The sequence below is a fragment of the Pseudorca crassidens genome, chromosome 6 (assembly GCF_039906515.1).
Source record: "Pseudorca crassidens isolate mPseCra1 chromosome 6, mPseCra1.hap1, whole genome shotgun sequence".
NCBI lineage: Eukaryota > Metazoa > Chordata > Mammalia > Artiodactyla > Delphinidae > Pseudorca > Pseudorca crassidens.
In genome coordinates, this window is record NC_090301.1 from 28,613,116 (window position 1) to 28,626,534 (window position 13,419).

The 13,419-nt window shown below is 33.8% G+C and overlaps 2 protein-coding genes across 16 annotated transcripts in view; one reads left to right on the forward strand and one right to left on the reverse strand.

Moving 5' to 3' along the window:
• The window catches only part of METTL21A (methyltransferase 21A, HSPA lysine), a 54,267-nt gene that overhangs the window by 35,996 nt on the left and 4,852 nt on the right, over positions 1 to 13,419 (forward strand). For 2 of the 8 annotated variants that reach the window (XR_010944286.1, XR_010944287.1), the window contains exon 4: positions 6,757 to 6,964. The exons of 2 other annotated variants lie outside the window; for them this stretch is intronic. Coding sequence is in view for 1 of the 6 variants with exons in the window: in XM_067740844.1 (XP_067596945.1) it covers positions 6,757 to 6,833 (77 nt within the window). In the remaining 5 variants the exon portion in view is untranslated. Of the gene's footprint in view, positions 1 to 6,756; positions 8,309 to 13,419 lie in introns of those variants that run through there. 4 more of the 8 variants (XR_010944284.1, XR_010944285.1, XR_010944288.1 and 1 more) reach the window with 3 other exon arrangements.
• The window catches only part of CREB1 (cAMP responsive element binding protein 1), a 56,460-nt gene that overhangs the window by 17,627 nt on the left and 25,414 nt on the right, over positions 1 to 13,419 (reverse strand). For all 8 annotated transcript variants that reach the window (XR_010944281.1, XM_067740832.1, XM_067740827.1 and 5 more), the window contains 2 exons: positions 7,022 to 7,122; positions 2,544 to 2,686 (listed from right to left, as the gene is read on the reverse strand). Coding sequence is in view for 7 of the 8 variants with exons in the window: in XM_067740832.1 (XP_067596933.1) it covers positions 2,544 to 2,686; positions 7,022 to 7,122 (244 nt within the window). In the remaining variant the exon portion in view is untranslated. The remainder of the gene's footprint in view (positions 1 to 2,543; positions 2,687 to 7,021; positions 7,123 to 13,419) is intronic.

A 13,419-nucleotide genomic window follows, 5' to 3' on the forward strand; every position in this document is an offset into this window, starting at 1 on the left:
AAAAATCAAATGAGATCATGTATATATGAAAGTACTCTGAATAACTCAAGTCTGAGCCTATCAAACATTGTTTTTCTCTTAATAGTTATATACTTCATATTCCAAAAGGACTTAAGATAGCTTTCAATAAAACTAAATTCATTAAAACAAGAAAAAAAGATAGAAATCAAGCAACTGATATATCTTTAGGTGTGTATAATGATTCTACCACAAAATCTAGAAGAAGGAAAAGAGTATAATTAAACAAACCCAGCTGAGATTCTGAGGAGCCACAATGAAAACAGTTTCAGTTAGTGAAATAAAATATGTTTTTCTAACTAAGAATAAAATCTCTCAAACAAGACTTTATTATTAGGAACTGTGAACCAAGTAATGGACAAAACTAATAATAGTATTAGTTAAAAAAAAAAAAAACAATTTATTGAAGGAGTACAAATTGGTGTAGCCACTGGGAAGGGTAATTGGGCAGGCTGGCTTGGCTTCAACAATTCCACTCTTTAGATGCTATCCCCACTGACAGGACAGGATACTATATATATAAAAGAATGTTCAGGTAGCATTGTTTGAAACAGTAGAAATGTCCTAAATATTCATCAGTGTGTGATTTTTAAATAAATGTTATATTTTACAGTGAAACACAATGTAGCTATTAAAAGAAACTACATACATAACTATATATGCATATATTTGTCTATGGTATATAAATAATGTAGGTCTCACTTGTATAAAAATGACACATGACACATGTATGTATAAACAGAATGAAAAAGAATGGAAGGATATATACCAAACTCTAATGGGGAGGGATGGAAAGGGTTTTTACTTTTTATTAACACTAAAAACCTCTACCATTTGACTTTTTACAACCATATATTTCTTTTGTAAGTTAAGAAACAAATAAATATTGTATATGTAAGTGGTCGTTATATTGATTCTTAACGACAATCAAGAACATAATGTTAAATCAGTTCCATCAAGGTCCTATGTGCACATACAGAGAATAAGGGATAAAGATAATGTATAAAGCTTTTAAAATCTCAAAGTATTAACCTTTAAAACTAGCAACTGTCAGTTGCCAAATTAAACATCTATTTTTCTCAGCTTCACCTCCCTCAACTTCACTTCCTTATTTGAGATTTTGATATGCCTCTTTCCTAAAGAGCATGCTTTCTATTTCTAGTTCAAGTGAGAATTGCTGTGGTGAGTGAATCTGTTACTAACAGGAGTATGCTGTATCCCTCAAGCGTGGTGAAGTTAAAGAAAAAAAAAGTTCACATATCATGGTCTTAGAACACACACCTTGAATAACTCAAATTATTTGGATATAAGGCTAAAAAATACACACATACACATATATAGATAGTATCTATTTCTGCCAACAAAGAACTTAAGAAGGAAAAGAATGAGTGAACTCTAATGAGCTTACAGAATGGACAAGAAACTTAGTCAGAAATGCCTGCCTTCTACTTACTATTAAAAGTTTCAGCTTTGGTTGAGCTAAAAAGTCTGCTACTTGTTTTTAATTCAGTTGGAATGCAATTAGTTATACAAACCAAGGTTGAGCTGTAAATGGAAAACTATGAACTTGGGAGTCAAACTTTTACACATATTTCTGACACAGACTACCCCAGGGCATTAGAAAACCAATGCAGCAAGAGTTTCAATGTGTACATTTAATTTGTAATTAAGGAAGACAGGGAGGAAAACTATATAATGGGTAGCACTGGATTTAATGAACAAATCAAAATGAAGACATCAATGTGTGAGGCACTTTGGGAGGCAGAAAGATATTGGGAAAAGAGGAAAAAGGTACCATTCACACAAATGCCTTTGATCAAACAAAAGCAGAACTCAAAAGTTCTTTATAACAGATTTAGGTGAAAGATAAGAAGAGAGACCTAAGTGTCAGAGACATCAGAGAAATGGAAACTTTGATAATTCTGCAAAAGAAATCTTTGCTTTCTGTGCGACAAAAAGCAAAGTGCCCTCTTAATTTCAGCAGTCCTTATGCTCTCATTATTACAATTCACTACACTACCTTTTATCTTAAAAGGAATAATAATTAAATGTGCTGGTAGACTGCAAACAAGCCTCTCCACCCCACCGTGAAACGTCAATATGATTTAAAAATGCTACTTTTAGAAAGAAAGATGAATTATTAAAATAGATGAATAATGAGACCATTTTTGGCCTTAAACATAATCAAAGAATGATTATCTGAAAAACTCATGTTTTCTATTAACATCATATGCTATATGAGGACTGAAATACAGAGTTTCAAGCAGTGGTTTGAAAAACTTGTAAGACTCTCCATGCATCTGCACAAAACAAAGGGCCATTTAAAGGTCTTACATACCTAAGCAATCCTAACTAAACCCTGAAGGAAAGAAAATACTTCTGTTACAAAACTTTGCATATAAGTAAAGGAAATAAAATGACAACCAAGATTTAGAAAAGAGCTGGTGCTTATAAGATTACTTTAAGGAAAATGCAGTCATTAGTTTTTCATCGCACTTTCCAAAACAGAAATATCTATTACTCACTATACTGTCCACTGCTAGTTTGGTAAATCGGAGTTGGCACCGTTACAGTGGTGATGGCAGGTGCTGAAGTCTCCTCTTCAGACTTCTCTTCTTCAATCCTTGGCACTCCTGGTGCATCAGAAGATAAGTCATTCAAAATTTTCCTAGAAAAATAGAGAACTATATCAATTAAAACAAAAGTAACATTTACTGGCTAAATACAAAGAAGAGGAAAAGATCAGAAAACTGGCAGAAAGCTGATAGTGCTTAAGAGAGAATTTTTAAATTTTACAGTTAAAAAATTTACAATAATAAACAATAAAATTTGCAACAATAAAACTAAAAATGGATCAGGGATGCACATGTCAAAACCATATGAGGACTAGAAAAAACAGATGCATTTCTCTTTAAAATGAACATAAAGAAAGACTATGATTCAAAATCCAGGTACAATTAAAGAAGAGATTAATAAAACTGACTACAGGAAAAAAACGCTTTTTTATGGCAAAGAACACCAAAAATAAAGTCAAAGATGATCAAACATACTAGGAGAAAATGTTCACATATATTACAGATAAAGGTCCAATATCCCTAACATACCAATAACTCCTGAATACTGAGGGGAAAAAAAGACCAAAAACCTGATTTTTAACTTCTCAACTCTCAGATTGGTAAAAATAAAAAAAAGTATAACAATACAGTCTGTTAGCAAAGCTGTGAGAAAATACATGCTCTTGTATATTGCTGTTAGAAGTATAAAACTGGCACAACCCTTATGGAGGGAATTTGGGAAACCAAATGTGTTTACACAGCAATCTTACTTCCAGGAATTTACCCTTAAAATATACTTCCAACAGTACAAAATAAATATGCATAGGATTAATCATGGCAGCATCGACTGCAACTGCAAAAGACTAGAAACAATCTCCATGCTCACATATACGAGAATGGTTGAATAAACTATGGCTCATCCAAATAATGGATATAGCATGGTACCTTTTGTATACGAATGAAGGTGAAATAAGAAAATAAGAAAATATTTGTGTATCTGTTCATCTGCTCAAGAAAAAAAAGTCAGAAAGGATAAACTAGATGGAGTTCAATTTGATTAGTTATCTACTGGGGGTGGGTGGGAAAGAAGTAAAAAAGGATGGGTGGAGGGACACTTCTGAGTGTGTGTGTGTGTATATGTACAATTCTGACTTTTGGAACCATGTTAATCTTTTACATATTCAAAGAAATAAATTAATTATCAACAAGGATGGCAGAAGAATTCTAAAATGGAAAACAAACAAAAACAAATGAATCTTACCACATTTCAAATGAATAACATAATCACAGAAGAGGGGAAAAAAATACTAACCCAAGTAAATTTTTGAAACCTTAAATTTCTAACAAACCAGTTTGAAACTTAGCCTTAACCATCTACCAAAAATTTCCCCCTTATGTAGTTATTGTAACAAATTACATCTTCATGCCTTGTGTGTTCATTAACAGATTTATAATTATTGTTTTATGCATTTGCCTTTCAAATCATGGGAGAAAAAGAGGAGTTACAAAGTAAAACTATAATAATACTGGCTTTTATATATTTATGTATGTAATTACCTTTATTGGTACTGTAGAAAATATTCTTACAGTTGTTTTTTAAAAAAAATAATTCCCCTGATTGTATTTCTCATTTGTAAGACTTCTTACTCATTCTTTTCCACATCTGCCTGTTCCTATTTAGTAAACTTCTATTTTTACTGTAAGGATGGTTTTCTCTCTTTGCAAACAAGATACAAAACTATTTTAAACAGCTTGGAAACTGACAGCTGGTCAATACATCATGATTTGGGTATCACTGTTCTAGAACACTTGTTTTTCAAACTTCAGTATACAAAAGAAGCTCTTGAAGAGCATGTTAAAACACAGACAGATTCCTGGGTCCCCTCCCTAGAGATTCTAATTCATTAGATATGGGGTAAGGGCCTGAGAATTTGCATTTCTAACCAGATGCTGATTTACCAGTCTGGGCTGTGGACCATATTTTGAGTTGTATTGGTCTTTAGAGCAATGTTTTTCAAACTCAAGTCATAACCCCTATGTGGGCCATGAAAACAATTAAGCATGTTGCAACCAACATAAACAATAAATAAAAAACAGCTAAGCGTCACACATAAGGATGAGTATTGCTTTGTATTAATTTTTGCTTCAGATCCCTATATATAGGTATATACGTGTGTGTGTACATACACACCTATATATAATGAAGAAAGAGAGAACTGTAAAGATATATTCCTTATTGTGGTTTAAAAAAAGTTTAAAAGCTACTTTTCTAGACCTACAAATAAATCTACTTCTCTTCTGCACGAAGCCAGCAATCATTCTCAGTCTTTTTTTCCAGTTTTTCAAATTGTTGCTCCAGACCATCCTGGACATTCTCCACTCAAGAAAGTTCACTTTCTCTTAAAGTGTATTCCAAATGTGGTCTGAGCAGTGGGATTAATTCCCTCCCTTAATCTAGACACTAGGTTTTTTTTTTTTTTTAAACCAACGTAGCCTTACAGCATATTGGCTTTTTTTGGCAACCACATCTAATCAATGATAATTAAAAGAGCATAATTATATTTTTTAGATGAATTCTTAATCCAGAATCCTATACTTGAATAATCGATTTTATTTTTTTTTATTTTTTATTTTTTTTGCGGTACACGGGCCTCTCCCGTTGCGGAGCACAGGCTCCGGACGTGCAGGCTCAGCGGCCATGGCTCACGGGCCCAGCCACTCCGCGGCACATGGGATCTTCCCAGACCGCGGCATGAACCCATGTCCCCTTCATCGGCAGGTGGACTCGCAACCACCGCGCCACCAGGGAAGCCCAATCGATTTTATTTTAAACTCAAGCTCAGAAATTTTACAGTTATCGCCAACATTTCATCCTATTTGTTTCAATCTATTTCCCTTGGCTGCTATGATCTTTCAAGGTTCTTATTCTACCACCTATTAGGGTACTTAGCCCTTTAGTTTCTGTCATTTGCAAATCTGATAAGCATGGCCTCTATGTTTTCAGCTAAATTGCTGGTAAAAATAGCAAGCCAGATGAGAGCAAGTGAGAACCCTTCAAGGATTTCCTCTGGGTAAAAACTGATCACTATAAAGCTGGGCTGTTCCAATAAAAACCAGTGTGTATTATTTAATTCCCATTTCTCCAACTTCACAAAAACATCTTAAGAATTTTGTTAAAGATCTTGTTATAATCAAGACATAAAGGCTAGGTTTCAAGAGTTCATAAACCAAAAGCAAAATAATGGTATACTCCACTATGGAGGTTTGATTATAAGGGAAGATATTATCATCTTTCATAAAAGTAACGCTTTCTCTACACATGTGTGGTCTCAGGCATCTTTTATTTGATTCGTAACTGAAGTGCTATATAATGATTTTTGCTGGGATATACACTATAAGCCAATTAAAGGTAAATAAAAGATTTTTTTTCAACATAAAACTCATATAAGGTCTACAGCTAAGATTTGCCTAGAATTTATATAGAGAGAAGCCATGTAGCTTGTTTCTTAGTACCAGGTTGAATCTGCTTCAGGATCAAATATCTTATATACTAACATGAGATACATTTCGAAGTTAAAACTAGCTATATTTTGAAAAAATTATGAGTATAAATAAAGGTAACACATACTTGGTAACAAAGAATTTCTTAAGACCTCAAAGTCAATTTATAGGTATTTATTTAGGGTCCTTAATTTATTTGTAAGGATAGAGAAAAGGGCTAGCTTAGCAGCCAAGAAAGTGGGGAAAAAAATTTCAACATCCCTTTGAAAAACAGAAATATATATTAATAGAAATAATTCAGGCTAAAGCAGGGAAGAATAAGTTTGAAGTTCATTAAACTCTGAAGTAAGCTTATGAAGATTTGTGGAACTGCTCTTCCTGGAGATATTTAATATGGAGCCAATTTCTACGTAGTATTAGAAACAGTTTTGGTCCATCTTGGAGGCAAGGCATGGATTTACACAACTTTTGTAGCTGAACACAAAACTACAGTAAGGTGCCCCTAAAATTAGGGAACATCAGCAAAACATCACCCTGAACAACTATTAAATTAACAAGCAGCTATCATGCTAAGTACCATGGCATAAGAAATGTGTTGTGAAGTAGGTAGTGTAGCCTCAGAATTGACATATAGCTAGAAAATGCTATAACCTTATCAAATGTATTCCAATCTTTTTAACAGAAAAGCAGCAGCCAGCAAAGTCTACAAAAACAGAAGAAAAAAAAAAATCAGTGTTTATCCAGGACTGTTCAGAGTAAGAAGTGCTCTTATTCTGTACAGTAAGGTTCTACTTATTTGAGAGAAGCAACTCAAGATGAAGAGAAGTATTCTGTATGGTCCTGAATCCAGCAGCTCATTGGCCTTCCGACATCTCTTCATCTGCAACTACGTAAGGGTACCTTTATACTTCCGATTCTAAGTTCATTTAACTATTAATTTTCCATACCTGTAGGAAGGCCTCCTTGAAAGAATTTCTCTTCGTTTTTGGGAATCGGTTACACTATCCACTGACTCCTGTGAATCTTCACTTTCTGCAATAGTTGAAATCTGAAAATAAAGAAGAACTTTATCTTGATAATCAAATTTAGTTCTCATAAAACTTTTATGAATTTTAAGAAAAAGTGAAATACAAAAGGACATATATAAACCTTATATGTGATTCGGTAGAAAAAAAATCAGTTTTTATGGGAGACAACCATACCATCCCTTTCCTCTCCCCTTTACTCATCCTACAGAAGTCAGAGGACCTAAAATTTTTTCATCAAAACCAGCCTAATCTCTTTCAGGACTTCTTGTAATCAACCCAGAATGTATCAATATTACTTGTCAGTTGTTTTCTTACAGTTGTTAGAACAAAACTACCAAGTAAAATAAAGTTTCTGACATGAAAGAAAGAATAAACAACTAAATATTTGGCCATTAAGTCTAGTGCCTATACAAATATTTTCCTTTAACTACTGGGTAAATAGTTTTGAATATATTTACAATTGTACAAGTAAGATCGGTGATCCTTCAACCGTGTTCCAGATGGTTGTTCCTAACAATTTTGGAAGAAGCCCTCTGCTACATATAGACACGTTTCAAAGTTGGCATTCTACAATTTTTATTAAGCAAAACTTCAAGGTAAAGGACTGTGCATTTCTGGAAAGTATCCTTGGATTGAGAAGTAATAAAGGTAAGTTGAATACAGATTTTACATGGGATAATAACAGCAACTAGCATTTATTGAGAACTTACTATGTGTCAGGTGCTATGCTAAAGCATATACATATATTACATTACTTAGTACTCACTAATACTTACAGGAACTTTACGTGCTAGATAAGTACAATTATTATGTCCACTTTACAGATGGAAGAACTGAGGCACAAAGAGTTTAAGTAACTCACCCAAGTCACAAAGCTACGAAGTAGTGGAGTCACTGTCACACTTGACATCTCAATTCTAGACAGCCTTACCAGCATCAAAATCCTGTTGGTTCCAATCTCAAACCAGTTTTGTCAGAAGCAGCAACCCAGGAACGTCTTTAGACCATTTTTAGACTAGAAGTTCACTCATCTAGGCAAGCTTGTCTGTCAAATTTATACTGCCAAGTTTCTCTAGTCTAATCAGCAGGAGCCTCCTGCTCTTTCCTGAACTAGGTGAGCATCATGCTGTAAGAGTGAGAATTAGATTTAGCCAAGGCAAAAGGGTCTCTGTAGGTTAGCTCCCTGAACAAAATTTATGGCAATGGCAATAAGAATGAACACATTTAGAGGAACTTGAGAAATCAAGTATGTGGTCTGAGCCTAAGGGTTCTGGACAGCAGGTACTCATTTTCACAGAGCTTTGTGATAGACACTCACTTTAAAATGAAATTTGCTAAATCTAGTAATGCTTTACAAAATATGTCTATAATAAAGTAATGTATGTGCCCCTCCAAACACTTTAAAGTATAAACGGTATAGTCTTATAGACCTAAAAATTAACAGGTAACACTGAATGAATCCAGAAATGACTGATAAAAAGATGGACAAGGCTGAATTTAGTCTGTGACTCTCTATAGAGTAATAGTGCTATAGTTACTGCCAAAGGAGCACCCAGAACAATTTCCTACTTCTGTAGCTGCTGTTAACTAGCCCACTCAGCATAGTCTCTGCACAGACTTTCTCATAGATGTAGAGTGATGAGTTGTGAAACAGCCTTAGCAGAGAGTCAGAATTCGAGGAATAACAAGAAGACTGAACTCAAAGTGGATAGTATCCTGACAAGTGTTTACCCTCATTAATGCTTCTCAGAACCTTAGTTTCTCTATTGTTCTTTCTGCCTTTTGTTTGTTTAACCCTCATTCTTACAACCTTCTTTTAAGGATACATAATGACTTAGGCACACTTTCCCAAGTTGAAAGTCATTAAAACAACAATTTTAAAGCACGCTACATAAACCACCCATAGGACAATTTTGAAATGAAATAAATTATCATTGCTTATTAAATATATGGCCCTTAATTTTTCCCCCAAACTCAATGGATCTATTGCTCCCAGTAAAACGAAAAGCCCCCCATTCCTCTCATTTGAAAGAATTTGTCAATTCATACAAAAGGAATTAACTTATCACTCTGTCGTGACTGCAACTTAAAAAAAAATTGAAGTATGATTGCTGTACGATATTATATAAGTTACAGGCGTACAGTACAGTGAGTCGCAATTTTTAAAGGCTATATTCCACTTACAGGTATTATAAAATATTGGCAAAAAAAAATATTGGCTATATTCCCTGTGTTGTACAATGTATTCTTGTAGCTTATTTTATACATAATAGTTTGTACCTCTTAGTCCCCTACTCCTACATTGCCCCTCCCCGCAGGTAACCACTAGTTTGTTCTCTGTGAGTCTTTTTCTTTATATTCACTAGTTTCTTGTATTTTTAAGATTCCACATAAAAGTGATATGTACTGCAACTTGTTAAATGTAAAGGGAATTCAGAACTATTCAGTACTACATAATGAATGTAACATTTCCTCTTTGGGGGAATACTATCCAGAGAGAACTTAGAATTAGGAAGTCAACTCTTATGGTCTATCTACCAAAAAGCAGAAGAACCCAACCCCACACCCCCAAAACCAAAAACAAATCAAAAAACAAGAAAATCCCAAAACCACTGAACCCACATTTCTAAGACCATTAAAAATCATGCCAAAAATCCTTTGATAATAAATAATAGTTTATATGTAATAGGTTATTAAAAATACCCACATGAAAAATTATATCCCAATTTTAAGTATCACAGTCTACCATCACATTTCAACGATAGATACCCTTCCTCTGGTCCTCACCTCCTGTCACCTCTTATTAACCCCTTCCTGAGCTCCTTAAATAGGTCTTTAACCATGGCCACTTATATGTTAAGAAATTTTCAAAAAGCCAAACCACCACCTGTACATGTAAAGTTTTACATCTATATTTCTCTATTTTCTCTCAGTTTGTTAAAAACCCATATATTCTGTTTATAAGGGGGGGAAAAGTCCTATTCTGATGCTATTTGAAATTTCAAAATAAAATATACAGTGACTAGAACAAAATTTAAAAAATGGTTGTATTAGATGTTTTCTCAAACTATACATGGTACCCTGGAAACTTAAGCACTTTTCTTGGGTAGAGTTCAGACTCAGGTTTAGGTACAGTTTTTACTCACTGGATCAAGAAGTTTAATAAAAGTCTAGAGCAATAATCTCCAAACTCTTCTGATCTGCAGATCTCCCTTATAAATTAATTATAAGATTATAAATTAATTATAAGAAAATTTTATATAAGCATATATATTTATTTACAAGTTTTATCTATATCATAAAACAAATTAATTTTTAAAGAGGATAAGTATAAATATTACAATACATCTGTTAATTTCTTAAAGATAAATCATTTAATATTTCATAACAGTGAGAATGATGTGCTTTAATATGATTAATTAAAAGTCATTTAGTATTTTATAACAGTGACTCAAAAATCTGATTCTAAGCTTGGACTTTCTGAAATGTGATTTAACATCTGCTATTGTTTAAAACAATCATTTTTCATTTTCATCTGTCAATTACACAAACTTCTGATGAGATTTACTAGTATATTTTCATCTCCCTGGCTCTTGGTCAGTTATTATATGCTAATAAAAGGTTTTATATTTTAACAAATAAGTTCAACACCTACTGAAACTGTAGAAGACTTCTGAATAGTTTAGAAACTCTATTTCCAGAGTTTTGAAAGTATATAGATTTGAGTTTTTAGGGTACAAATTTACACTGTTTGCAGGTAAAAAAAAAAAAAAAGTATGGGAACATTTCCAAACTTCTATATTCAAAATACTCTGTCCACAGCACAAGTTTCTTTCAAGATACAGTTATTCTCTCATGCATTGTTAAAATGCCACTTTCTCTCAGAAAGGACAGTTGAAAGGAATTTGTTTCTTTCAAAAATATCTGTTAGGTAACATATCCCTTGCAAGTCATCCCTTGCTTGCCATTGTTAAAAAGATCGGAAACTTTGGAATACTTGTCTTATGTAAAAAGCAAACAAGTAAACTCATCCTTATGTTAAGCAACTCAAGTACTTTGCTATATGATAATCACTGAATCTCTATCTTGCACAAAAGATTTTTATTGTTGTTCCCATCACATCATGAAGTACTGTAAAGACTGTATCAGAAAGTTCATCTCCAACCGCTATCCCTCTTGCTCACTCTATTCAGGCCACTTCTTGCTATTCTTTGGTACATAAAGCATACTCTCACTTCTGAGCCTTTGGACTTGCTTTCATTATTTGTATGGCTTAGCCTCCTTCACTAGTTTATAGTTTCACTGCTCATCGTGTTCCCTGACCACCCTACCTAAAAAAAACACCCTTCCCTCCACATCATTCTTTATCCCTTTCCCCTGCTTTAATCATCTTCCCAGCACTTAATCCTCACCTGACACATTTTATTTTTTCATTGTCTCTCTTCGCTCAAATGTGATCTTCATGAGAATAGAGAAGTATTATTTGTTCACTGCTGTCTTTCATATCACCTAGAACAGTGACTGGCACATAGCATGTGACCAATAAAAATTTACTGAGGAAATGAATGTATTAAAAATGCATCCAAAACTAACAAGTGAGGATGCCACTGTTAACTTCTATACATTTGTGTAACTCCCATTATTTTTGTGGGAATTCTTACATAATCTGTGAGATTTGATGTACATATATACATAAGGATAATGTTAGGGCACCAATGTCAAGCCATACATGAAATATTAGTAGTTTAGTTTCTAATACTCTGAGATGAAAAAAGATAAACAGAAGTCTTATTCTCACATCAAGAGAAATGTACCTTGTATATTTTGGAAATGCTGTTCTAGAATACTAATATTCTCCCATCGAGAAGTTTGAGGAATCACCTCTCTCCTTGTTTGATCACCTCTTCTGATATAAACCACTTCCTACTTATTAATGCTAATCACTGTTAACCAGCTAACATTACCATTAAAGTTTAATAGCTTCTCCATGGTTTAGGGCCTTTAAAGAAAAAAATACTGTTTATGTTTCTGTTTGTAGAATTCAGGCTTTTAATTATAAGCACAGCTCACTTTGATGGAAAAATCTATTTTTGAAAAGATGAATACACATTTCTATAAAGTTAATGGTCATATAACCCCAGGTCCAAATTATTATTATTACTCTTACCACAAAGTAAAGATTAAAATTAAGAATATAATCAACAATTAGGCATCATATATTAAAACCAATGTTTGTAATCTTAGCAAATTTTGTGATAATTTTTGTGTGTTCTTTATAGAAAGATCTCCCACTGTAAGTGAAAAAGAAAAAGTAAAGGTTAATGTGGGGTCTGGAATCTAGGTCTCCTGACTAGCAGGTCAGGTTCTTTCCACTATCATCAAGAGGAAGATAAGAGCAGGGAATTAGTAATGGCATACATAGTACGAAAAACAGTTAGGAAGCATTCAATGAAATAAAAACTGAGGCACAGGACAGGAGACTATTGTTCAGTCAGTGTGGTTCCACAGAAAAATCAAATTCTTCAGTCTTTACCTGGACTATACTGTCTCCTACTCAGTAACAACAAATTCCATTCCCAATATCTTTCAGTATGGAAATGCACAGAACTTGATGATTTTATATCAAAATATTCTTTCTTTTTTCTCCACCCCCCACACCGCCCTGCCTTAAATGTCCAAGCAAACCAAAGGCACAGGGACAGAATGAAGCAGAGGTGGGTTAACAGTGGCTCAATGACTCAATAGTATGATATGGCTGACAAAATCTGGTATATCCTTTGATGATACTGATAGAATGCTTCTAGGACAAAGGAAGGACTTCTCCCCTCTCCAAGTATCAATCAATCTGGCTACTAAACTCAAGGAAAACACCAGAGTTCTCACCCACAAGAAGACAACAAGGATGGTGAAGAGGAATCAAAGCTATGTCATATATAAATGGCTGAAGAAAAACAGGCATTTACTTAGTCTGGACATTTTTTTTAAATGGGAAGGATGTGGAAGATGGGGAAAAGGAAGCAGCCCAATAGAAAAAGAAGTTAAATTTGCTTAACTAGTTTCTGAGAATAGAATTGGGACCACTAGGTAAAAGTTTTAGAAAGATATTCTGGTTCACCACAGGAAAGAATATTTTAGCAATTACCCCCAATTATAAATCAGTTACCTCTGGAGATAGAGCATCCTTTCTCTGAAAGTGTTCAAGTAAAGCTGGACTGCCATTTGGAGGAGGAGAGAAGGATATTATATAGGGAAATTAAGCAACAGACTAAGGGCTGGGTAGGTAACAAGTTTGGCCTAGACCTAGAAGATCTCTTAAG